The sequence below is a fragment of the Papilio machaon genome, chromosome 2 (assembly GCF_912999745.1).
Source record: "Papilio machaon chromosome 2, ilPapMach1.1, whole genome shotgun sequence".
Lineage (NCBI taxonomy): Eukaryota > Metazoa > Arthropoda > Insecta > Lepidoptera > Papilionidae > Papilio > Papilio machaon.
The window spans coordinates 1940351-1967261 of NC_059987.1; the positions used below are offsets into that span (position 1 = coordinate 1940351).

Consider the following 26911-nt stretch of genomic DNA (forward strand, 5'->3'; position numbering starts at 1 on the left):
ATATATTTATATTTATATATTTTATGTAACTCAACGACTCACGAGTGAATTGATGGGGTCTGTTATTCAACTGTAATTATTGATTTTTAAAATATATGATTGGATCTAGCTTGCTGTATACAGACTGATTTAAGAATTAGGTATTGGCAGAGTAGCGGTTGACGTCGCCAAAAACAAAAGCTGCCTTTAACTTTTCTTGTGTTGCTAAGTTCAGCCTTTGTTGCAGGCTCTGGCAAATCGTATACGATGATGGGCGCGCCGGGCGCCGACGAGGGTGGCATCATACCGCGCCTCTGCGACGCGCTCTTCGAGAGGATTGCCAGGCAGCAGTCGCCGCCAGCACTCACATATAAGGTAGAGTAAACAACTATGATTATTTCTGATGTACAATAGTTTGGTATTTCTGATTAGAATGAGATAGGTAATTGGCAGCGGGTTGGTTTTTAAGTTTAAGCTATCGCACACGATCCCCTACACTTGCAGTAATTCCAAGGAAACGATTTTTTTTGTGTGTGCAGAAATATTTTCAATATGTAAATGACTTTTATAAGTAAGCTTTTTGCACAAAGATAAGAAGCTTATTTTAGCTTGAAATGTTTACGCTGTAATGAAATACAATTTATTAGTCCTGTGCATCGTAATGGACAGGAAAAATCCCCAAAAAAAGGGATTAGAGAATAGCGCCTACCTCCCCTGTCACCTGTCAACGTTTTTAACGACAAGTGATTACGTCAAACTGTCTTTTATTAGACTTTAAGAAATACTTGTTATTTTTTCAATAATAAATTACTTTGTAGGTAACGACTTCGATACGTTATATTAGATAAGGATTTATTTTAAAATTATATTTTTCATAATTACATTTTCAGCTTTATGTACAATTTATATTTGGCAGCGTGTTTTATTGCATAATATTTTACCTTATTTTCTACCTTTGGCGCTGTAACGGAATTCAGGGCTATGAATAAATCTCTCGGGGGATTCCATTCAGGCGTATTTTAGCTCGGATCCTTCTACATGCAAATTTTCCGGGAAATGTAATTATACTAATGGTCACTCTGTAAAGTTGGGGGTTTTTCTTTGAGCTATATTTTTATTTCTTAAAAGTATTGTGCATCATAATCCTAAATAAAATAGGAGATTTCCTTATCGTTTTAGATAGATTAAAATCCAAAACAAACATTAAAAATCTACAATCTATTAACTCATTGCAGACAGTCACTTTCTTGTTTGCCATATTTTGTTTCGTTGTATTTACTTCAGTTCCTTTATAAAGCAGGAGCAGGTGATGTAATATGCGTGATGTTTCAGGTGGAGGTGTCGTATATGGAGATCTACAACGAGCGCGTGCATGACTTGTTGGACCCGGAGACGACGCGACGCTCGTTGCGCGTGCGCGAGCACGCCGTGCTCGGACCCTACGTCGACGGTCTCTCGCAACTGGCAGTCACATCTTTTCAGGTTTGTTATGACACTGGTCAACATTTTACGCTGCCAGAACACATGCAGGTGTTATTGCATGTTGATAGCAATAAAACATATTGCTATCTGGATATCTAACTTAGATTGAAACTTAGAATTAATTTACTTCGTTCATTAAAATTTAAGTAGTTAAATAAATAAAAATCATATTGAGCGCTCTTCAGTCTTAGTTACTTATCCACTCATCACAGTGGTAATTAGTGGGATCACGGAGAACTGATAAATAAAGTTCCCTTGGGCTATATAGTGGTTCATTTTAAAACGAAAACGAAAAATGCGGTTAAATTAGTTTCAGAATGTATTTTAAAGAGGGGTTGTTTCATCAACCTCAATTAATTCCCTATTTAAAATGAAGTAATGGACGAACTTGTAAAACATTAAAATATATTCCTGAAACTACATGAATATAATAAAAGCATTCGGTTATTTCGGATTTTAAATTTAAAAAAGTTATGTATGTGGATCTTTCATATTTGGTTCCTATTTCTTCTTGCACAAAGTAAATTTTGAAAGAAATATACGTCTATTAGTAATACGGCAAATTAATTCAACAAAGCACATTTCTTCAAATTACATTTTATAATTCCGAAGTAAAAACTTCGGAAACAAAGACCAATGTAGGGCGACGACGTGACGTAGCATTCTTTAAAGGTATGGTTATATTTCAAAGGAAAACATTTTACTTTGTTCCCTGAGATTGTTTAAGTAATTATTGCAAACTTAATTACTCGGGAAGAGAAAAATTGCAGTGGCGTTGATTAAATCGTTGTTCGCCGGCTGATTGGCCGTTTCGACAGCTTCATTATAAAGTTACACGCTTAACAGTGCTCGTTATTTCTGTCGATCCTGACCCAAGCCTCCGCTCAAACCATTTCCTTCGAAAATAGCATTTTCCAACAATTCTGTAAGCTGCCAGTATTACGGTCATTTGTATATCTGGAGTTAATGATTCTTTTACAGCTGCTAAAGTTTGTTATCTTTGTGCTTTAAATGGTAAACTCGACGTTACTGTTGCTTTCAATTTAAATGTTTTCTGATCTCTTATGTAAATTAAACGATGTTTTACTCATTTGTATTCTTGAAGTGATATTTAAGTTTTTGTTTGATGTTGAAATTCTAAGGCATTTTACGAATTTAGACCACATTTTTTTAGTTCTTGTGAGTACATATAAAATATTTTTAGATACGAATACTTGCCAGCAGTGAACAAATCGATTCGGAGAACCCTCTTTATTGGATTGGAGTATTCATGAATAATTCCATTTGGAAGATGGGAATCCCTAATTTGACTGTCTTTGAATATTGTCCGATAATGAAATTTAAGAACGCAGTTCTAGTTTTCAGTTTCAGTTGAATTTGTTTAGTATCAAAACATTTCTTTTTAAAGCTGTGTAAAATACATATTTAACTTAACATTAAACTTTAGATGAGATAGTTTTTTAAATATATTCAATTACTATTGATATTTTAGTTGTTCGTTCTTAAGTTCATCAAAACAAATGTTCAGAATAATTAATTAAACAATGACTTCAGATATGAATTATTTAGTGTCAATCAAAATTATTGTCAATTACCAATATATTAACTTCCTAGTACCTCGAAATTCTGCGATAAGTTGATGTAGTGATTGCATAAGACAATGCTCGTCAGTTCAAAGCCGGTGGCGTTCATTGACACGTGTAGGAACATTATGTCCAGTGTGAATTAGCTTGCGCATAATGAGGAATCGATCGCATCAATATTGCAAATGGAACTGAGGCGGGACGATAGCGCTTGTCATAGAACCTCCCACAGTTCGTGCATTTACTTATTCAATATCCACTCGCTCTATATGTATTTCCCTATTGTCATTGATTTGATATAGGTACTATTTGTATATAATATTGTAAATAACGACCTCCTTTCTAGCAGCGTCCGTTAAAAATCAGAAAGAATTCAAGAATTTTAAAGCTTTTATAAAAATCTTAAATTCTTAGCACACTTTAAGTAGCTGTAAAAATTCATTCAACAAAACCTTACTTTTGTTAAAATATAAAAGAAAGTTATGTTCTCTTAGTTGGTGTACACATATTTTATCTGCAAAATGTGAACAAAGTTATGAAATATACTATTTCCGTGCGCTGAAATTTGTTGAAAAGTATTTCTAAAATTATTTTACTTGCTTTTTATAATTTTATGGCGTAAAAGGCCATAAAGTTTTGGTTCTCCGTATGAACTAAAATAGACGATTTTTTTTAGATCTATCAGTCGCCTAAATATCTGTAAAATAGGCATCAAACTGTTAGTTAGGACTTTAAGTCTGTAATTACTACTAGTGTAATCTATTAGAACATTACGAATGCAGTAATATTTCTGGCTAATCTAGCGCCCATGACTTTGTTATTGGTTTTTAGCGTTCATAAATCTTTCGGTGGTTGATGGATTGGCTGGCATGAAACGTTGACGGCTATCATTGTCCCTCGCAATCTAATCGCATCAAAAGCATTCGATTTTTTTATTATCGTGAGCTTTTATTGTTCTCGGACAGTCGTAACGTCTTGTTCCGTAGTATTGAATCGAAATCAGCTTTGTTTCTGAGACAGAGTAATAGTTATAACATTGTTTAAAAATTTTATGAGAATGGTTTGGCTTAAATCAAACAATAAAATTTTTTAATGCAAGTTGTTCAATGTCATCAAACTGCCCTTTTTCCTATGGAGGGTCGGCACACATGGTACTACTTTTTCTTGCATGTTTATTAGCCGTTATATCTGAATTCACTCCCTTCTTATGCATGTCCTCTTTCACACAATTCATTTACAATTTTTTCGGTCTTTATTTATGTAGCCATCCACATTCAATGTATCATGAATAAAATAATAGTATTTATATACATACTTTTACATTTTAATTTTCAAAATACATAGAAAATCATTAATTTATATCTCGTAGATCTAAAATGGAATCATCCACGACGGATATTAAACTTGTTATGTCGAGCGCTAGTTCCAGTAGCTAGTGATATAGACTTTAATAAATGTATAACTTTATTGAATGCTACTGTTAAATATTTCTTTTTAATACGTGGATATGCAAGGTATTGTTACAATATTTTCAATGGAAAAACGGTTTAGGATATCTACATGGTGTTTTTTTTTTGGTTGGCCAAACGTGCGAGTAAAATATTGGCGAATCGATCCCAACAACAGTAATATTAATAAATGTAATAAATAGTAGGGTTCAGATATAGAGGACAGTTTTAATATTAAAATGTCATCAGATTTATATTTAGTATGTTACGCCAGACAAATCCCTTAATTATTCCACCGCGTTGAATGAATAATCTGGGTCTGCAATTGTCTTAAAGCGAGCCACGGTCCCCGCTTATAAATATTAAACTAGTACCGTTGTTAAAGTTAGTATAAATAAATATTTAAGTAAGGTTATCTAAATTGAAAATATGTATACGTTGAGAGTAAAAAATGTAATATAGTTTAAAACATTATAAATATAAAAAATTATTACTTCATATTTTTCCACTCCAGCACGCGTGGAATATTACAGAATTCATTCCAAAATAAAATTGAAAAAAAAATGTAATAAAAATAACAATTGATAAAAGACGAATGTAGGTCTTGATGTATGAATGTAAATGTTCTGTATAAATAAGTAGGAGCCGTCAATCATAAGCTCCGATGTACGCCGCGAGCCGCGAGCTATCAATACTGAATGAGAAATTATGCTGATTTATTTGCGGCTTGGGTCCTAGTTTATTTTATTGTTTCACGAAATATGTGTTAAGTTTTTTTCTCTGATCCGTTTCACAAATCTTTCTATCAACTTACCGTAGGGTTCTGAGACTATAATCTCCATAACTTATTGTTATCTCGGTTTTGTTAAAGATAATGAAAGGGATGACGTTATGTTTTATAAAGAGATTTTTTTCTCAGAAACTAACGCAACTTAGTAGTTACCGCAAAATCTATGGTCACAGGATGGACTAATAAGTGTGAACTTCTTCACGATAATTTGAAATTGTAACAATAATCTGAATTGTTCGGATTTAATCAAGTTGAATCTTCTACATTGTTAAATATCTTCGGAATCAGGCCATGAAAGCAATCTGCATTCCTGATTGAAGCTTTGCAAACAGCGGTTCTGTTTGTTTAGTGAAGTTTGAGTGCGCAGTGTATCAACATGCACCAACGAAGCAGCAGTAAACCTAAACTCATACGAGGGAAAAACAGTGACGTAGTACAGCATGCACCGAGGTAGAACAGTGCTGTTCAAATCTATTGTGCTTTTAAGCATTGCAGCAATAACGAAGCGGGGGAAAAGACAGCATTCGCATTGGAAGCGATGTAATTTAATTTGATTCCGTAGTCGTCAGAGTTGCCTTGTCACCGAATTTGTTCGCCGACCCACTACCGCTGCGGTCGGTTTCACTTTGTTGCGGTCCCAGAAAGTAATAAATTTACTTTTGCAAACGACTTTACAAATTCCTTTTTAGTTCATTTAATGCCACAATACTTCAATATTCATTTAAAAAATAATTTTGTACTCTAGCGGTTGTACTACGTAAATACAACGGGAAGGGTTCGGATGCGACTTAAAAAATTGACTTTATAATACACATGCATGGTTTATATTCACATGTCAAGCACCGTAATCATCTTTTGTTTATTTAATTTTCATATTTTACTTGTACAAAGCAAAAGAAAATAATTTATTATGAAAAGAGACAACTAGACAATCAGTCATACGTTATTACTTCTGCTAAGACAACTGAAAGGACTAATATGAAATTTCCATTTGCGAAACGAATTACTTATCTGCCTTTTACCTCGAATCCATCATCTGTTCGTGACGTAACATACCGCTCTGTTATTTCTAATTAATATTGGATTCTTTTTCTTTATTTATTATGTTCTACTTACTGGCTAAGACTTTTTTTATCCGTAGTTTATATACACGAGCGTCAAAGCAATACTCATTTCTACATTAAATAATAACGAGAACAATTATCAACATCTCTCTTTACATAATGTATATATCCTCATTATATACTGTCGTCTAATGAACGTGATGTCGAACAATCGATATGCTTTGTGGTTAACTTGGAACATAATGTATAATTTGTATACATCTACACTAGTAATTATTACGTAGTATGTATATGTATGTATGCAAGCGAATTTAACTGAACAATTTGATTTAACTTGAATATATTGTACCATCGATTTTAGACTATGGATTTTAAGTGAACATAAATCCACATAATTCTAAGACTTTGTAAGATGCATTGTTTCTAATTATATCGTGCGCTTGTAACAATATCCCAGTTTCCACTCCAGCGGAGTAGTTTAAAATCGTTTTCACAAGTTGGATAATCCAGAAACTTGTTTTGTTTGCAGCGCAATGGAGAGCTCAAATAAATCTTTTAATATCAATAAGGAAACTAAAATAGGTTTAAATTTGCAACGAAACTAGTTTATAGAAGGAAAAGTTACAGGCAAAGTTGAACTTATTGTTGTAATACAAGAAGTTTACAAGAATATACTTTCAAAAGGATCGTTGATAGGAATGGTTATTGGGTTCAGTATTAAATCAATTGATACCTTCATATTGTGACCATTTAATTATATCCACTGAAGGACGCTGGTTTGCCCTGACATTTTAACTACTTTAAAAATTTAATAACATATGTAAAATCCCATAGGACATCGACAACTTGATGACGGAGGGCAACAAGTCACGTACTGTAGCGGCTACCAACATGAACAGTGAGTCATCGCGGTCTCACGCTGTGTTCAGTGTGGTGCTAACCCAGACATTGACGGACGCGGCGACCGGAGTATCGGGAGAGAAGGCGGCCCGTCTCTCTCTTGTGGACTTGGCTGGTTCAGAGCGCGCGGTCAAGACCGGCGCGGTCGGCGATAGGCTTAAAGAGGGATCTAATATTAATAAGTAAGTCACGGTTTTAAATATGAAAATAATTTGTAATGTTCTTCGACGTTTGTCAGAATTGTAAATTTTTCATAAATCCGGCAATACCAATGTATCTTAATGGAAACGTAGTTATTGAAGTAAACACAGAACTGATAACATCGGAGCAAGGTAAAGTTTTAGATTCGTCGTTATGTTAATTGCACAGAAAGGTAGACTTTAATCTCTGCGCAATTTAAACTCCGGTCATTAAATCAGGGAAACATCAAAGTGACGAAAGTTTTCCTAGAAAGCACTTGCCTTGAAGTCGGAAGCTTTATTAAGGATTTCCTTTCTACCTTCAATAAACCATTGCAACTTTGAAACACATAAAGTTGTGTGTATTTCATTTCCATTTTACGCCTTTGATTCCTTAAATTCTGTTCTAAACTTTTTCTGTTCGCAGATCACTAACAACGCTCGGCCTGGTGATATCAAAGCTGGCGGACCAGTCGTCGGGCAAGACCAACCGCGACAAGTTCGTGCCCTACAGGGACTCGGTGCTCACTTGGCTGCTCAAAGACAATCTGGGTGGCAACAGCAAGACTGTTATGGTATATAGCTTAAAAATAATAATGAATATAGTAATTGGTTACTGACGTAATGCGTCAGTTAATCTTAACGCCAACACGTTATTGACAGTATAATTCTTTTCAAGTATCTTGACGGCCCTAGGTCATCGGTGACTGTGCCCTTCCCCAGCTACACCTTAAATTGCTAAGAGCCGCCAAAATATCTGATAACATTTATACCAATGAAGTGACTGTTTACTGTATCATCCGACAGGTTGCGACGGTGTCCCCCGCGGCCGACAACTACGAAGAGACGCTGTCTACTTTGCGGTACGCGGACCGCGCCAAGCGCATCGTCAACCACGCCGTCGTCAACGAGGACCCCAACGCCCGCATCATCCGCGAGCTGCGGCAGGAGGTCGAGGCGCTCAAGGAGATGCTCAAACACGCCACGGTACTCATTCATTCACTCAATAACCCTTATTCTGTAGTAGAATTGAAGTCTGACGAAATGATTAAATTAAAACTTTACAGGGTTCACCTGTGGGCGAGGATGTGCACGAGCAGTTAGCTCAAAGCGAGCACCTGATGAAGGAAATGTCGCGCACGTGGGAAGAGAAACTAGTTGAAACAGGTTAGACAATTTAATTAACCACATTTTTGTTATGTGGCATTACTCTAATTGTATAAAACGGTAATTTTTCAGGTCGTATCCAGAGCGAGCGGCAACATGCGCTAGAGAAGATGGGCATCAGCGTGCAGGCGAGCGGCATCAAGGTGGAGAAGAACAAGTACTACCTCGTCAACCTCAACGCAGATCCCTCACTCAACGAACTACTCGTATATTACCTAAAAGTATGTTTAAATCCTAGCGAAAGATTTTTTTAACTAAAATAGTTTAACTAAAACTGAATGAGTGGGACGTTATTTAAAAGCATTTCGACAGTTTAAATAGTTTACATGTTACTATTTATCAGGACCGGACGCTAGTGGGCGCAGACAGATCAGCAGACATCCAGCTGTCTGGTCTGGGCATCCAGCCGCAGCACTGCGAGCTGGTGCTGGAGGGCGGCGCGCTGCTGATGGTGCCGCGGGTTGGAGCTCGCTGCTTCCTCAATGGTGCGCCAGTCGCCGCGCCAGCACGACTCGGACACGGAGACCGCATACTTTGGGGCAACCATCACTTCTTCAGAGTCAACTGTCCCAAAGATACAAGTTAGTAAACATCTTAAAAAACTCTGTACTATACAAATTTTGTTTTACAGACGGAGCAATTTTAATCATAAGTTGATTATTAAAGCTTGTATTATGTGACTAGTGAGATTAAGTTTGTACGTTTGTATATCCAGCGGCGGCCGCATCGGAGCCGCAGACTCCCGCTCAGCCGATAGACTACAACTTCGCACGAGACGAGATCATGTTGAACGAGCTCAGCAACGATCCCATACAGACCGCCATCTCACGCCTCGAGCGACAACACGAGGAGGACAAGCAAGGTATACACTAATGAATGAATGAACGACTGAGTGAACCAATGAATGAATGATTGAATGAGCATAGTATTAAGGGTATTTATATTTTGTTTTGCGTATTGTTTCAGTGGCGCTGGAGAAACAGAGACAGGAATACGAGCGCCAGTTCCAACAGCTGAGAAATATCTTATCGCCCACAACGCCGTACCCGCCGTACTCTTACGACCCACTAAAACTTGGTTAGTAATTAATTATACTACTGTTGAAAATGAAAAGTTTTTTATATTATAAGGCGGCAAACTAACTACAAGAATTCGCCGAAAAAGCGAAGTGATCGCTGTCAATAGTCATTCGTAATTACTGATGAAAGAAAATATTTCCCCTCTCTATATGTTACTTTCATCATCAAAATCTACTATCCTTTCCTATTCTTCCGTTGTAGGAAAAAGACGAGAAGGGAAAGAGAACTCAAATTAGGAATTCGACATGCCCTCTCATCAGACGAAAAGCAGATTTACTTTTACTTAAGGCGTGTCTTCTGTGTAGTATTTCACTGTGCGAGTCGACACATTCGTACAACAGATATTGTTGCTGGTGTCTACCACTGTTATAAGCTACACATTAAATTATTCTAACTTTCGTGAGACATTATCATTAACTTATATAGGAACGGCGAAAACACTCACGTACATATGTCCGGTCTCGGCACCGATTAGTTTCGAGCCCATCGGGTGCCCTTCATCAGGGTGAGTGGGATTGGTATTATTTCGTCGGTGCCGACACTGGACCATATATACGTGAATGTTTCTGCCGGTCCTATATAAGTTAATGATAATGTCTCACGAAAGTTTGAATTATTTAATATGACATATGGTTCGGTGTCGGCACCGACTACGTGTACGACTACTACGTTAGTGTTTTAGCGGTTCCTATATAAATTACAGTGAACATATTGTAATGTATGTGGGCATGTTTGTAGGTAAGATGAGCGCGTGCACGCCGACGACTGCGGCGCGCGTGGAGCGCTGGGCGGCCGAGCGCGATGACACATTCCGGCGCTCGCTGGGCCGGCTGAAGGCGGACATACTGCGAGCCAACGCCCTCGTGCAGGAAGCCAACTTCCTCGCTGAGGAGATGCATCGCAACACACGCTTCGGTGTCACGCTGCAGATACCGCCGCAGAATCTCTCACCCAACCGCAAGGTACCGCAACGAATCCCTCAAATCTACAACTCTATCTGTCTCTTTATGACTAGTACATACGTGACTCTTCTTATTACTGTAGCTAGAATATCCAACTTTCTCTATCTAATTTATTAGTGTAACTTTACTTCGCATAAAAAATTTAACGTATGTATAATATGTTATAGCGCGGTGCGTTCGTGTCGGAGCCCGCTATAATGGTGCGTCGCGGTACGCGCGGCGGACAAGTGTGGTCTATGGAGAAGCTCGACAACAAGCTCGTGGACATGCGCGACATGTACGACGACTGGCGCAGACGACAGCAGCGAGGCGAGCAGCAACCAGAAGAGGTAAATATACGAAGTCTAATCCACAGCTCTCTGATAGACATATAAGCCATTACTCTAATAGATGTATCTAATATAGTCATATAAGCCATTGCTTTCTAATATTTAATAAAGGTATATATTAGCCATTGCTCTCTTATAAAGGTGTATAAATCATTAATGTTTCTGACAGAGATTGTTAGCTTAAGGTAACAGTCAAAAGCTAAATTAACATTAATCTCTAATTATAACCCAAACGCTTAAAATATAATAGTCTGGAATGGAAATGGAGTTAATATTTACAAAATATTCTTCGATATTAAAATTAATTTTCACATAATGTATGTAAATACAACAATATTATAAAACTTTCAGGAAGCAGTACAATTAGACGCAGAATCGCCAACGGTGCGTTTATTGTAAAAATAAATATTTTTTTTGAGTTTTTATGTATTTCTGTAATGGTGTTTCTGTTTCCATCTACTCATTAAAAGCCTAGTAGATAGTATGGAGTTTTTCTAGTATTTTTTATTTAAATTCTTGAGATTTTTTTTTAATACTGGTCCAATCTCAATATACTTAAAGACTGACTTAATTTGCCATATTCTATTTAAAAAATTAATATTTGTAATTAAACGTTTTTTTATTGCATGATTCAAAGAATGCTTCCAATCACATTTTAATCTTCTGATGAATACCTCCTGTTGTTTTATTCTTATTTTTATTTTTTGTAACTAACAGTAAGTAATTTATTTTGCTTGGTAAGTTTTAGTGAAACTCTTTGATTTCGCATTTTGTGTATATATTTTTTTATTCAAATGTTTTTTTTAAAACAAATAGATTATTTACAAAATGTATTGGAAATTAAATTCTTATTTATTTATGTTCCAATCACATATGTTTGATAATAGAAAAAAACTCATGTTATGAAAATCCCTCATTGGAGGTTTCTGCACTGCATTTCTAATGTAATGTCACAAAAATTATATCTGTACAAAGTTTAAATAAATAAATAAAATAAATAGAGTTTATTACTTTTGTATTTTCAAGAGTAAAAATAATTTAAAAAAATATTTAATTTAATCATTCATTTAAATCTTCAGGAGTCATGCGACAAAGCTCTGGATCCATTCTACGAGTCTCAAGAGAACCACAACCTGATCGGCGTAGCTAATGTGTTCTTGGAGGCGCTGTTCCACGATGTGACCCTCGACTACCACACGCCCATCATCAGCCAGCAGGGTGAGGTGGCGGGCAGGCTGCAGGTATAATGCGAATATACTAAAATTTTGAAAGAAAGACATCAGACATATTAAAACAATAATATTTGTATGTGTGTACTATAAAGGTGGAAATAAGCAGAGTGGCTGGTCAGTTCCCGCAAGACAGGATCTGCGAGGCGGCGTCAGATAGCTCCGGTGATATGCGAGACGACGACGAACTTGTCGACCAAGCTTCGCAGCAGGTCAGTAACAAATACCATTATCACTATAGTAATCACTCATTACCCACTCACCTAGATATGTAATGTTCCGTATATTCAATTTAAGAAATTATCGATTTTTACTTTGTCTTCTTGCAGGTGACGATCCGTGTGTGCGTTAAACAGGCTACTGGTCTGCCGCCATCGCTGTCGCACTTTGTCTTCTGTCAGTACTCGTTATGGGGAGGCGGCGACCCCGTAGTGGTGCCGCCCCTCGTGCCCGACGCCCCGCCCCCCTCGCCCCGCACTGGCCCCGCCCCACGCACCGGCCCCGCCCACGCCAGCCACCTCACTGTGAGATTCGATCACAAGCGAGACTTTAAACTGCCTCTCACTGAAGAGTTTGTCGAACATTGCGCTGGTAAGTCACATAGTCTTATGATTACTTGAAGTTTGTTGATTCTATTAGTGATGAGTCAAATTAAATTTGTTGAATTTTGTGTATCTGCAGAGGGTGCCCTGTCAATCGAAGTGTGGGGCCATCGTTCAGCGGGGTTCAGTCGGGCACGCGGCAGCTGGGAGGTGGAGCAGCGACAGCTGGCCAAGGCGCGCTCGCTGGCGGACCGCTGGGCCGAGCTCACTCGCAAGATACAGCTCTGGGTAGAGATACACGAGCTCAACGACAACGGCGAGTACGCGCCTGTCGAGGTACTCATCACACCAACTGTTGACTTCATATAAATTCTAAAGTCCCTAAATATTATGTAACCGATAGTAATTTAGTATCGTTAACTATTAAGGACTACCACTTAGCAATTTTTTTCATACTACAGAGGGAAAAAACAATGAGAGAGAGAGAGAGAGAGAGAGAGAGAGCAGTATTACCAGAAACAAGCGTAAATATACTATATTAGTTATCGTATGTCGTAGGTGACTCAACGCAGCGACATGGTGACTGGTGGTGTGTACCAGCTGCGGCAAGGCCAGCAGCGGCGCGTGGCGGTGCGCGTACGTCCCGCACACAACTCCGGCACTCTGCCCATCATCTGCCAGCACATCGTCAGCGTCGAGCTCGGCTCCGTCACTGTCAGGTATCTGTCATACATGCTACATATGTCATGTGTCATTCATTATGTTAATGTTTGTTAATTTTTTTTAATATTTACAGATCGCGCCTACAGAAGCCCCTAGACTCGTACCAGGAAGAAGACTTGGCGGTGTTGCGGGAGAGGTGGAGCGAGGCGCTCGCACGACGTCGGCAACACTTGCACGCCCAGCTACAGGTATTTTACTTGATTAGACAACAAAAAGCTGAACATAGTCTATTCCACCACTTTACATACAATAAACATATTAAATTAAACGTTAAATTTCATTTTTTTTATTGCAGATGTGTTTTTTGTTAGTAAATATGAACTATTTATCGTTTTATATTTCTTAAAATTTACGTATGTTTAACAATTTTTTTTGTGTTTAGAAATTGGTGAACATGTCTCCGTCGATGAAGAGCGAACGCGATATGGAAAGGGAGCAGTCGCTCGTGGAGCAATGGGTGTCGCTCACAGAAGAAAGGAATGCAGTCAGTATTATTTTTTAATATGTTCATAGCATATCTATAACCGATGTCAATTTAGTAGGTTTACTGTGAGACCTCCTTCTGTTATAGGTGTTGGTGCCAAGTCCCGGCAGCCCGATACCTGGTGCGCCGGCCGCGTGGAACCCACCGCCCGGCATGGAGCAACACATACCTGTTCTGTTTTTGGATTTGAATGGTAATTTAAAGCATTCTTCCTCTTCGTGCTCTTCATCACTGAAGGTCGTGCTCATCTTGAAGTGCTTTCGCTGATGTGTCGACGGAGCTGCTTCCACACCGCTCTCTCCGCGGCTTGTCTCACAGCGGTCGGAATGTTGAGTCCCAATATTCTCTGAACTTGGTCAGATCAGCGAATAGGCGATCGTCCCCTTGCTCTTTTACCCTTAACTTCTCTTACTATAACCAGTTTGTCCAGATTGTCTGGTTGTCTCCGGGTAACATGGCCAAAGTAACTGAGGACTAGACGGTAGCAGGTAGTGCATAGGCGCATGTTAATCTTTAGTTAACGGAGAATGGACTTGTTGGTTCTTTTTGCTGTCCATGGTATGCGAAACAACAAATTTAAAGCATGAAAAAACAGTTTACTCGAGTATAATAAGAAGTATGACAATATGCATGTGTGGTATGACAGCGGACGACCTGAGCACACATCCGTCTGGTGAAGAAGTGACAGTGGCGGGGCTGAACTCCATCCTGCCCAAGGAGCATGGACACCGCTTCTACGAGTTACACTTGCTGCACCACCACGACAAGGATGTCGCCGCAGTCGCCTCCTGGGATTCCTCCATACATGACTCGCAGTACCTCAACAGAATAACCGAACGTAAGTATTAAGGTTCCAGGTAGAAAGATACGAACAACTCTCGGCAGTCGCTTCAGAGCGTGCCTTTGTAAAGATTTCTCATACTAAAACTACGCTAAGCATAGAATTTAGTTCCTTTAATCTTTTTTTCTGATAAATTTTGTGATGTTACAGCCAATGAACGCGTGTACCTGATTCTTAAGACGACAGTGCGTCTGTCGCACCCCGCGCCCATGGACCTGGTGCTGCGCAAGCGGCTCGCTCTCAACATATACAAGCGGCAAAGCCTTACTGACAGGATACGGAAGAAAATTGTCAGGTAAATACTAAGGCTTTAAAGTACTTTTTGGTCCTCTTGATATTTTATTTAACCCTAACAGTTTTCATTGTACCTCGATTTGTAGTTTCACAAGGATCTTGAGGCACTTGTGAATTAATGTCATCTCGAAAGCGTCATATTATGACTAATAAAGGGTTGGCAGATGCTCAGTTTAATGTTGCCATTTTCGTAATTTCTAAATTCCATAAATAATACAATTGACATGTTATGATGTGTTGATTAATTTGCTTATATGTTTGGTTGTATCAAATTTAAATAGTAAGGAATTTTTAAGTTGCATGGAAAACTTAAAACTTCTATGAAACTTATGACTCACTCAGAGTTGTTAATTAGTTAAGGAGGGAGACCTTTAGTGTAGATTCTCCTTCTAAATCATCTCATACAGATTAAAGATTTGAATGTGGTAGTCAGATATTGAAATAATTGTCATGTCATGGTGACATGTATTGTGTCAGGACGGACCAGCTGACGCAGACGGGTGTGACATACGAGGTGGTGTCCAACATTCCCAAGGCGTCCGAGGAGTTGGAGGAGCGCGAGAGCCTCGCACAGATCGCAGCCACCGGCGAGGAGGCCAGCGCTGCAGACGGCGAGACCTACATAGGTACAGTATAGGCTATATACATTTATATAATTTTTATTCCATTGTATAAAATCATACAATGATAATGATTTAAGCTCCTAAGGATTATAGTGTTGTTAAATGTTCCACATAACTTTACTAAATTAATTAAAAAAAAAAAAAACGAAATCCCATCAGTATTTTTGGGACGAGTTAGTTCAAGCAAACTTTGTCTTCCTAATTTTATTAATAATAGCTGTCGCACTCGACTCCGTATGCGCGGTTTTAAAAAAAATCTTGGTAAGTAATCTAGGTGTTCTTCCAGACTATGTTCTACATCTTTGAAAAATTTGACATCCGTAGATTTTTTTTGGAAATACCTTCTAATACACATACATGCAAACTTTTGAATTTATAATATTAGTAAGAAGGTAGATACATCAATGGGAGGTAGCATATGCAATACGCGTTGCATATTATTTGCTTATTTAAATTATAGCAATGTTTTAAACCGATGCAATGTGTTACAGAGAAGTACACTCGCGGCGTGAGCGCAGTGGAGAGCATTCTGACGCTGGACCGGCTGCGGCAGAGTGTGGCGGTGAGAGAGCTGGAGCAGGCGCGCGGACACAACCTCACCATGCGCAAGACCGCCTCCGTACCCAACTTCTCACAGGTACCGCCCTCGCCCCGCCCCCACGCCCCGCCCTCGCCCCGCCCACCGCCCTCCGCCGGGACACGCCCACGCCACTACACGTTACATGTCTCATTATTATGCCTTTCATATTACCAGTCAGATGTCGTAAAGGCAAATCATGTTACATCAAAATCATTGTTTTTTTTTGTTTAATACTTTAAATTGTCTTCCTTGGTTACTTTTTTAGTCACCGAAAGAATTTTAGTTTAAAGTTGACGGACAATGGAAGACGTATTTAAAGTTAATCCGAGTTTTTTTTTAATTTTACCAGCTTTTCAATAACAAAAAAGTTTTTTTTTTTAACTTTAAAATAAAGGAATAGATTAATTCCAATATAGAATGGCTGTATTGGTTGATGAAGTGCACCAAAGACCCTCAGCAGATGTCAAAGGCCCATTGGACCGTGTTTCGGCTCTTTCAGTTAGTTCGCCGTACATTCCCTTGGCTACTGCGAGACGCAAGTCCCGAGGACGAGGAGACCGGACAGACGGACGCGCGTCGCCTTTCTTATGACATCTGCGGAGGCGACGTAAGTCCACATTTTATGTACCTTCATCGATCAATGTTGCCATGCGCTCTTAACTATACGAACAATTACCGCTTATTCATTGCAGTTTGTGTTTATTATCGGCCATTTTAAATCAATAATATTTGCTTTTTAACAAATATATTTGTATTTTTTTATTACGTGTTTTACAGATTGCAATTACAAATACGTAACTAACTGCTTTGAATATTGTGGCTTTACTTTTGAAATCACGCAGCTGTTGTGAACAAAATACTTAGTCCAGCCATAAGTTCTGTTACAAATGAAAATGCATTTTTTTTTAAATGAAGTAATGTAATGTTCATAAAATTTATACCTACATATTTATTAAGGTCTCAGCAAAAAATAAAAAAATATTCTATTCGAAATGGCCATCTTTAGTTTTTATACAGGCCTTTAATCTGTTTGGCCACGAATCTATGGATTTACGCACTGTATCCAAGGGAAATTTCGCCACTGCTTGCTCCAAAGATTTTTTAAGAGACTCAATGCTGCCGTGGCGTTTAGAGCAGGCCATGTCCTCTAAAACTGACCATAATTTGAAGTCTAAAGTGTTGAGGTCTGGGCTAGATGAGGGCCAGTCTTCAACTCTTATAAAGTCCGGAACGTTGGTTACAAGCCAGCCTTGGGTAGTTTGTGCCTTGTGACCAGGTGCAGAGTCCTGCTGGAAAGTCCACGGTATATTTTTAATAATTGTATTGCTGAAAGGTTTCACTACATGATCCAAGACTGTATCTTGATATACTTTGGTTGAAGTTTTCACTCCTTTTCCACAAAAATGCAGTTCTGTGACTCCTTGATAAGACACGATCCACCAAACCATCACTGACGCAGGATGATGACCACATTTTACCTTTCCGACAACTTGAGCAGCTTCTTTAGAACTGTGAGCGTATACATTATCATTTTGCTTAATGTAGTGTTCTTCAATCGTAAATTTTTTTTCATCGGTAAAGAGGATATTTCTGTGCCTTTCTCCTGCGTATCGCGACAGAAGGCGTTTTGATCGATCCACTCTCTTTAATTGTAAAGATTGATTTAGGGCATGTCCTGTATATCGTGGATAAGCACCGAGCTTCAGGTCTTGTTTTATAATACGCGACAGAGTTCTAGCGGGAATCTTCATTTCTCGCGATAAGATTTTTTGCTTCCTAATGGAGTTTCGACGAATTTTGGCTTTAACAGCATTAACAGCCTTTGTAGTTCTAGCAACACGCGGCCGCCCCGATCTTTTCTGGTCTTCGACAGACGAAGTGATGCTGTATCTGTTAATAGTACGATATACGAACATACGGCTGATACCAAGCTTTTGAAGTGTCTGGAATATGATCGACGGCTCCATACCCACTTTGTGCAAGGCGATCACTGCAATCCTATTTTCTTTAATACCCCATTCCATATTATAATTTGATTATGAACACAAAAAAATATGTGAAATGGCGCAAAAACGAATTAAGTTTTTAAAATAATATACGTGTTCAAATTTAAAAATAATTAAAAAGTTGAAAAAAAGAAATGTTTTTATGTAACAGTATTTATGGCCAGACTAGTTAAATACAAATGTTATAAACCTTTTTGGAAACGCTTTTTATACCAATCACTTAACTTTTGTCTTTCGCACTATAGCATAATAAACATCCCTAGTTATTATTTTATTTATCCTATTCTAATATTTCACATGTTTAAAAAAATATTCTAAACATTGTAATTATTTGAATAGACTTCTTCCATACCATTAAATATATTTTTTGTATTACATTCGTCGAAAAGTGTTAGTTAAAAATAGTTTTCTAGGAATAATACTTTAATTGAGATTTATATAGGAAATGATCTGAAATATAGTATATAGTATATATGCGGGCACATCAGTTTTTTATACATTGTGTGTTTGCGCTTGCCACATTGCGGCGCAGCTGTCGCAGGCGCTGGAGGGCAGCGCGCGCGGCGCCGGCAACGTGAGTGCGCATGCTCGCCATTACGTCACCGCCATTACGTCATCACCGATACGTCACCACGTCACCACGTCACGTGTACATACAGCACGGGTAGCGGCGCGTTCAGCTCTAATTACGACAAAAATAACATTACAGTTTAATGTTTTTTTTTTCTTTGCTAGGATTAAATCGTTTCCGATGGAAAAATATACTAATTTGAGTGCAATTTTCAGTGCAATCTAAAACTAAAAGAGTTCTAAATTGTTGCTCTATTTAATTCTTATTTATCGTGTAATTTTATTCGGAATGCGTAATAACACTTGGATATTGTTATATAAATGATGACGTAATTGGGCTTAACAATTCGCTATCCAGCAAATCAATTAGGGGATTCCTTTCCGATAAGAATTCAATGTCTTGCTGTCAGCTTGTCGGTGTTAGTGTTTGTGCCTGTCTGTGACAATGTCACCGCGACATGTTGTACTTGTGTCGTGGCATTATGTTGCATGAAGTAGAAATGTCGATGTTATTTATTATCAAATGATGTAAATAGGCATTACGATTTTCACTCATTTCTTAGTTACTCTGTTCAACGGTATTTTCGTGTCCATTTGTAGTTTAGTAGTAAATATAAAATCTGTTATAAGCTATGTTCGTTATTTAGTTGTGATGTAAGATAATTTTAAAATGTTCTGTTAATGTTAGTTATTTGATGTTTATTGTAGGATAAATTGTTAGCAATCTAGTCTTGATAGGTATTATAAATTGTTATATCCTTTCCATCTCTACTATGACAATTTTAAAAATGACGGGTAAAAGTTAAAGGAAAAGGTGTCATTTTCTTGGTAGCACAATTATGTCTGACGGTTTATTAAAATGGTTGATGCATTCAGCACATTGGTGAAAGGCTTACAATGAAGCATTGTAAAGAGAGAGAAAAAACTATTTTAATTGAAATAAAATGAAGTAAAATTACATAATCAGTAAAAAGTACAAAACTGTAATTGAAAGAGGAAAGAATAGAAAAAAAAAATTAAATATCTATATTAGGGTGGCCCAAAAAAAAAAAAATTTTTGTTTTTTTCGATTCTCGTGTGAAAATATGTGAGTTTACTATGTTTTAAGAACCTCCACCAAAGGACAGGTTAAAAAAAATTCTTAAAAGGTCGCTCAGAATTTTTGAAAAATTCAAAAATTGCCGAAAATCAGATTTTTTTGTTTTAATTTTTTTTTTCTCGTCATGTCATCTTTTTAAGTGTAAAATAATATAAGGATTCTGAAAATTTGACTTATATGAAGATATAAAGTATTTACCTTGGAAATTTATAAAACCTTTAGAAAATAAAATTTTGACGTCAAATTTTGAGCGACCTTTTAAGATTTTTTTTTTAACCTGTCCTTTGGTGGAGGTTCTTAAAACATAGTAAACTCACATATTTTCACACGAGAATCGAAAAAAACAAAAATTTTATTTTTTTGGGCCACCCTAATCTATATACGTACTACAGATAATGCGCTTGGATTCGTCTCTGGAGTCGCTCTCCGGGCTGGGCAACGCACGGTCGGGTAGTGTCGCCGACCTGGCCGTTGAGCCACCGCGGAGACATCGGCATTCGTACGCAGCGCCTGCGCATACACCTGCGCACGCGCACGACCCCGACCCCTGCACACCGCCTAAATCCTTTGGACTCGGTGAGTTTACATTTATGTTCAAAAATACTTCGTGTTAGCCTTTTCAAATATCTTGGAGGCCCAAGGTCATAGGTGCGCTGCGCAGTGCCTCACTTCGGTCTGCGCAGCGACTCGCGCTATGTTAAGAGTCGCTAAGATATCTGAAAACAATTGTATCCCATGTTATCTTATGACTAATGTACTTATTCTGTGGTATTTATTTCGGATTGTCAATTATTATAAAATAAGGGACAAAGTCAGAATGGTATACAGGATGAATGAACTTGTGAAGTGAACTTAAAGTTTTATCGAATTGTAAATTGAATCATTCTATTTCTGTTTTAAGATTGTAATGTAATTGATTGTTTAGGCCTTACTTTATTCTGTTATCATATAGTACGTTATTTCTTCAACTTTTCATATAAATACACTATTTTAGGATACCCAGTAATATTGGATCATTTTAGTTCGTTTTTAGCATTTATATTTTCCATATATTAGTGTTTACATAAGAAATAATTAGTAAAACATACAATTTCAATTTGTTTACAGCATAAGAGGGTCTCCCTTTTGATATAAACTATCATTTTTATCCAGCATTTCACATTTTTTTATGCCTTGTAACATAATTCCAGTCAACACACTCATGTATATTGTAACATTAGATGACATTAAAAGAAATTTATACCAACCTACAAATCTACAAATAGACAGAGTAGTATATAGAAAATAATTTTAGAGTCCACATAAGATTGCACGATAAAGGTTAGTAGAAGTAGTCATTCATTCTAAAGCACATCGTTTGAAAAATACACAATATTATTATGTAATAATGAATCAGGGTACAATACACCTTCACCTGTCCACAAGTTACACCTTACTCCATAATTTCATATATGATTTAAAATCTTTCCCCCACTGGCTTTGTGGCAATGCTATGGCTCTATTACCCTAACTCCTATTATCTTCTCTTCTCATTCTTTTTTTTTTATTTTAGGTATTGTATCAAAATTTATAACAACGATATTTTTCAAAATTGGCTTTTATACACTGGAAATATTTCGTTTGAATAGAATAATTTTCCTCGCAGTTTTCGAAAAATTTAAGCGAATTATATTAAAAAATTCAACTCTATTCAAATATATATTCCGTGGTGTGATAAAATTTCTGAGCCGTACATTGTGCCGGCTTGAACTAACCTTGTGTTTTTTCTGTATCTCAACCCTCGCTACCTGCAGGCTCATTCTTATCAGGTAAAACGAACAATACATCGTATTGACTCGGAATGGCAAAATGTATGGCGAAATTATTAGACGAATGTTAACTGCAAACTTAATGGAAACAAATAGCTATGTTGTGAATAACGTCTTTTTCTGTTATGAATTGGCTGTTCGTATGAAATTATATCAAAGAGACTATTGGCTATTCTAAATTTTGTTTCTTCTAATAGCTACTTACAGACACGAGTTAGTCGATTGTATTCAAAATTGGGCACTGAAATTTAGACTTTAATACTGAAGCTATTAGATGCAAACTGGATCAGCAAGCCTCCAGCGTTCGAGCTAGCTTCCGTTGTGTTGTATATTTTTTGTTTGCGTGTTTGTTTAATTTGCATGTACAAAGCATGACCCGTGTTTGATACCTTCCCCTCTTCCTTCATATAACTGTATTCGCCGTGGATTACGAGCGAAATGTGCTTCAAACAACTAATGACTTCGCTTATTTGTAATAGAGTATTAAAATAGAAACGATGTATACAATTGAAGTCTTAATGTGTAAAAAACTTGAAAGGCATTGTTTGTGTAGACTAACAGTAGTCATAGATATGTGAAACTGTAAATAGGATGTTGTACAAACGAAGTGCATGTGAAAGTAGACAATCTTACGATTGTTATTGTGTGAAGGGTGTTAGTGATGTAAACAACGCATGCACTAGATTGTATAATAAAACTTTTAACGTATTGTAACAAGATTTGTAGTACTTCAAAAAGTTACGTTGAGATGTAATTTTATTCAGTATGTTTGTATAACTATAATATTGATTTAACAGTGTTAACTACGATTACTTCAATTTGTTTTTTTTTAATAATTTACGAATACCTTAAAGTAAAATTTTAGGATAATTTTTACCCGTTGTAATATTGTTTTGTATTGACTAACATTGATAAGGTGATTAACATTTGTATTGCAGCCCGGCCAACCTTCCTAAACTTGAATTTGAACCTGAACTCACTGCGACTGCAAACGCCGAACAAGTGTACGTCCACATTTAAGTCGTAGAATCGCTAGAATGGCTTATTTCGATAGTTTTATTTGGTTATTTCGTATTTTAAATAATTTTGTGCATTCATTATTCTTTCACTACGAATTATATCCGTCAATGGAAAACGATGTGCGGTCTAATTTAAAGTGATTTCTAGTTTTAATTCGTAACTTGTTTATTTTAAAAAGCATTGTTTTATTTTTATTTGCTGTGATTCTTTAGGAGTATGTTGGTGCGATATTGGCATGACATTAAATACATTCATACACATGGCCGAGATCAGATCGAATTTGCTGCATAGTTTTTCTAACATATTTTACTTGAACAATTGTATTTTTCTTCTGTTAAAATTCGTTCGGATTTCGGTTTAAAGCATGAATTGGCGATACATTTTGTATTTCAAAATTACTCGGTACTCATTTACATTAAAAAACAAAATTTCATCATCAAATACATCAAAGCACCGCATTCGATGGATAAATGTTGCAGAATGGCACTGCTTGTAACATCTTTCCAATTATTCGATTTGTAATTTCTTCGTATGCAGTGTAATAAACATTTGTGGTGTGTTTTAAAGATTTTTTTTGTAAGCTCTTTTTGTATCTTTTATATAAGAAGAAATATTGTATTTAAATTTGTATTACTTTTTGCATATTTCATTAGTAAGTTAGTAATAATTTTAACTAGTTTAATATTTGAAAAGGTAGACATGTTTGACAAAACAGTGTTATGAATTATGTTGTGTGTGTGTGCAGCGTCCCCGGCGAGTGGTAAGTTGGCGCTGCGCATGACGACACTGCACGAGGAGCCCGGACGCCGCAATGATGACGACTCACACTCCGAGCCGGAGTCCGCGCCCAATGATGAACTATCCACCCCACGCTCACATGTATGCTTATTTTATCACTAGCTACAACTTCCCCGAGAAATTAAAAAAAACTTATTTAGTAGCCTATGTTCTACATCTATGCCAAATTTCAGCAAGGTCACTAAAATACTGCTAGTTCTCTCGAGACAATAATATTTTTTTCACTACAGGAAGATAATTGTAAACAAGAACTTCAATAAAACAGACACTTTAAAAAGTGCAAACATTCCTTTTTTTCTATAATTTTTATGGATGTATTGTATGTAACAATCGCAGCGCACGCGCGGCCGCGGCTCGTCGCGCGGCTTCCTGCCCACCTCCAAGACGCTAGACTCGTTGCACGAGCTGGCCTGCGAGCGCGCGCCCAACAAGAACTCGCCCTCTATATCTTCCAGCGGATATGGTGCGTTACAAATACAATTTTGCTTTTCTTTCTTTACAATTCATTAAAAATTATGTGTAATTTGTTCGATTTTAATTTACTCGTCACAGGTTCTCAAGCGGTATCATCAACAAATCTAACGAACGACGACACCCTGTCGATCCGCAGCATGTCGGTCGACGACACACCGGACTTCGACAAGACGATGGACTACTCGCAGTTCACTCGAACCAAATCCTCCGTGCTCGGCCTAAAGAATGAGATCTCCGAACTTAGGAACGATATCACCGAACTAAAGAACGATATAGTCGAATCAAAGAACGAATTGAACGATTCCACGTTCGAGAAAGCGAAGACGCCGGCTCTGACGCCGGTGCTGACGCCGGGCTCTCGGAATCGCATCAATCCCTTCTTGAGAGATTGTGAGGTCGCTCAGGAGGCGCAAAGCGAACAGCTGGTGGATCCTTTAGGTGCCATCCCGGTGGAAACTCATACCATACCAACTAGTCCCACTTCTAAGACTATTGAAAATACACAAGTAAATGGCGACTCTACACACAACGATACGCGCACTTCCTACGGTAAGTACTGTAAAGTACGAACCTTAATGAAGATGTCCGGATGCAGTTTTATTATTATGAGAATTTATATTTTAAAAAATATTTCAGGAGAGCCAGAGGGCGAGGGAGAGGCGGAGTCGACGAGCTCGGAACCATCGAGCCGCGGGGAGGGCAGCGAGGCAGGTAGCGCGGAGGGCAGTGCGGAGGCGTCCTCAGTCGGTGATAGTGACTCGGCCGGTCCGGACGCACCCGTCTCCACGCAGCTACCCGCAGGAAAAGTACATACATTTTTGTCTACCGTCATATTTCAACTTTTGTTATTTCAATTACATCTTAGTCTGCTTATATTTCTTCTATTATATAAAGTTTAATGTGATTATGTGCAGGTGGTGCGGCGGCGTGCGGGCGGCAGTGCGCGTGCGGCGGCGCGTGCGTCCTACCCCGCAGCACGGCCGCGCTCCGCCGTAGAGCCGGTCACTAGTGTGCGCCCGCTCGATGACACGCCCGCCTCCTCCACTGAGCGCATCGGTGATGGTAACATATTGTTCCTATTCTCTCATAAAAAATTATACTTTTCTGTGTTATAAATGTATTGCTAAGGATACCAGAGAGCGCTACTTGTGTTGTAATTAACAGCTAAAAGTAAAGATAATTGTGTATTCGATAAAGTACAGTTTTCATCAGTATTTTTAGATGAAGTATGTTATGTAACAGAAGAGTGTATGGAGAGCGGCAAGACGTACGCGGCGCCGGAGTGGCTGTCGCTGGGCGAGAGCGTGCAGCTGCGGCTGAGCGCGGGCACGGGCGTCGTCGCCTACGTCGGGCCTACGCACTTCGCCCACGGACTCTGGGTCGGCGTTGAACTTGACGCGCCTATTGGTAAATACAACATATTTTAATATGCCAGTTTTAAGAGTTAATTTCCAGACAAAGAGCCTTTATTTACTAGCAGTTGCTATCTTTATTTTTTTTTAATTGTATTTGTGCATGTGCGGTAGGTAAGAACGATGGGTCTGTGGGTGGTACGCGGTACTTCACGTGTCGGGCGCGGCACGGCATCTTCGTGCGGCCCGACAAGTTGGTGCAGGACAGGCGAGGTCGCAGCGCACGCGCATTCCGCGACGCAGAGCTACGCCGCGCCAACAACAAGGGTACATACACACTACAATGATTTATAAAGTTTTTATTTTATTATTATAGATACAATTATTAATAATTAGAATAGATTTGATATCAGTCTAAACAGAGTAAACTTATCTGGGCCGGTAAGAGACGCGTTTCTATCTCGGTAAATGCTGTCAGAATATACATAACTTCATATAATGTGATACAAAATAATTAACATGACAAGACAGCCAGTAAGGCAAGGATCTGATGACAAGTCGTCACAGTACGTCTATAAAGCGATAAAGTTTTACATTTATTTAATTTAACATACAAAATTTTACATTTAAACAAGTAACAGTTTGTACCTATCGTTACAATGATATGTGAATTGTAAAAAAAAAAACTCGCATAATTCCTACGTTATCACTTTTTATTATTTTTTAACAACTAGATGGCGTTATTTTCAATATGAATACAATTTGTGTTACAGTTGACGGTGTTCACAATTTACACCGGTCTCGGAGTCGCGGCGAGAGCATAAACATGCTCGGTACTAAAACTCGGAGTAAATAAATACCAACAGTCAACAGTCAACAGTCAACAGTCATGGACATTACTCCATATCCCTCCAAACCCCCCAACACCCCACTTTGCACCCATTTTGCATTATGGTGCTTTATTACCCCCTGTATAATTTATCGTATATATAATCATGTGATGTTATTAAGTGGGCAAAGCAATAACTGTATGCCGTTGTATTTTTTTTTTTTCAATTATGTTAAACGACTTAATTTTGTTGAAAGAAACGAATCCCCTCGAGTTTGTTGAATGCTCAATAATCATACGATGGTGGGACGTTTCAGCGTATATCTCGACACACTACTACATTACTACACGTGTACCATAACATGATACTTGTAAATTATTCAAATGAATAACTATTTATTGTATGTATTACTATAGAATGCGATAGTGTCTTCGTTAGTGCTCTGACGTCACAGTTGACAAGTATCATTTTTTTGTGCACTGGTAGTATTATATTTAGTGTTGCATTAGTAGTTATTTTAATGTAATATCATAATAATTTTTATTCATTGACCGTTTATAGAAGTAATTGTGTATATAGGAATGACATTTTTTTTTAAATAAATAAAATATGTGATTTAATTTTTATTATTTTGATTTCTATGTAAATATGTGAATCTTTGTGTGTAATAATTTTT

The 26911-nt window shown here is 37.8% G+C and overlaps 1 protein-coding gene across 1 annotated transcript in view; it reads left to right on the top strand.

The window, feature by feature from the left end:
* LOC106719008 (kinesin-like protein KIF13B) overlaps window positions 1-26811 on the top strand; it is a 90564-nt gene extending 63753 nt beyond the window's left edge. The window contains exons 4-36 of the mRNA XM_045684373.1: window positions 227-354; window positions 1312-1461; window positions 7181-7428; window positions 7853-8000; window positions 8233-8412; window positions 8493-8592; window positions 8665-8813; window positions 8936-9173; window positions 9308-9454; window positions 9559-9669; window positions 10410-10633; window positions 10801-10962; window positions 12042-12203; window positions 12287-12403; window positions 12521-12782; window positions 12873-13069; window positions 13292-13452; window positions 13530-13644; window positions 13839-13940; window positions 14028-14133; window positions 14587-14778; window positions 14932-15076; window positions 15553-15701; window positions 16190-16335; window positions 20346-20529; window positions 23527-23660; window positions 23916-24042; window positions 24132-24602; window positions 24690-24859; window positions 24968-25115; window positions 25296-25460; window positions 25580-25732; window positions 26179-26811. Of these exons, the coding sequence (XP_045540329.1) occupies window positions 227-354; window positions 1312-1461; window positions 7181-7428; window positions 7853-8000; window positions 8233-8412; window positions 8493-8592; window positions 8665-8813; window positions 8936-9173; window positions 9308-9454; window positions 9559-9669; window positions 10410-10633; window positions 10801-10962; window positions 12042-12203; window positions 12287-12403; window positions 12521-12782; window positions 12873-13069; window positions 13292-13452; window positions 13530-13644; window positions 13839-13940; window positions 14028-14133; window positions 14587-14778; window positions 14932-15076; window positions 15553-15701; window positions 16190-16335; window positions 20346-20529; window positions 23527-23660; window positions 23916-24042; window positions 24132-24602; window positions 24690-24859; window positions 24968-25115; window positions 25296-25460; window positions 25580-25732; window positions 26179-26261 (5474 nt within the window). The 3' untranslated portion in view covers window positions 26262-26811. The remainder of the gene's footprint in view (window positions 1-226; window positions 355-1311; window positions 1462-7180; window positions 7429-7852; window positions 8001-8232; window positions 8413-8492; window positions 8593-8664; window positions 8814-8935; window positions 9174-9307; window positions 9455-9558; window positions 9670-10409; window positions 10634-10800; window positions 10963-12041; window positions 12204-12286; window positions 12404-12520; window positions 12783-12872; window positions 13070-13291; window positions 13453-13529; window positions 13645-13838; window positions 13941-14027; window positions 14134-14586; window positions 14779-14931; window positions 15077-15552; window positions 15702-16189; window positions 16336-20345; window positions 20530-23526; window positions 23661-23915; window positions 24043-24131; window positions 24603-24689; window positions 24860-24967; window positions 25116-25295; window positions 25461-25579; window positions 25733-26178) is intronic.
* Window positions 26812-26911: the final 100 nt, after the last annotated feature.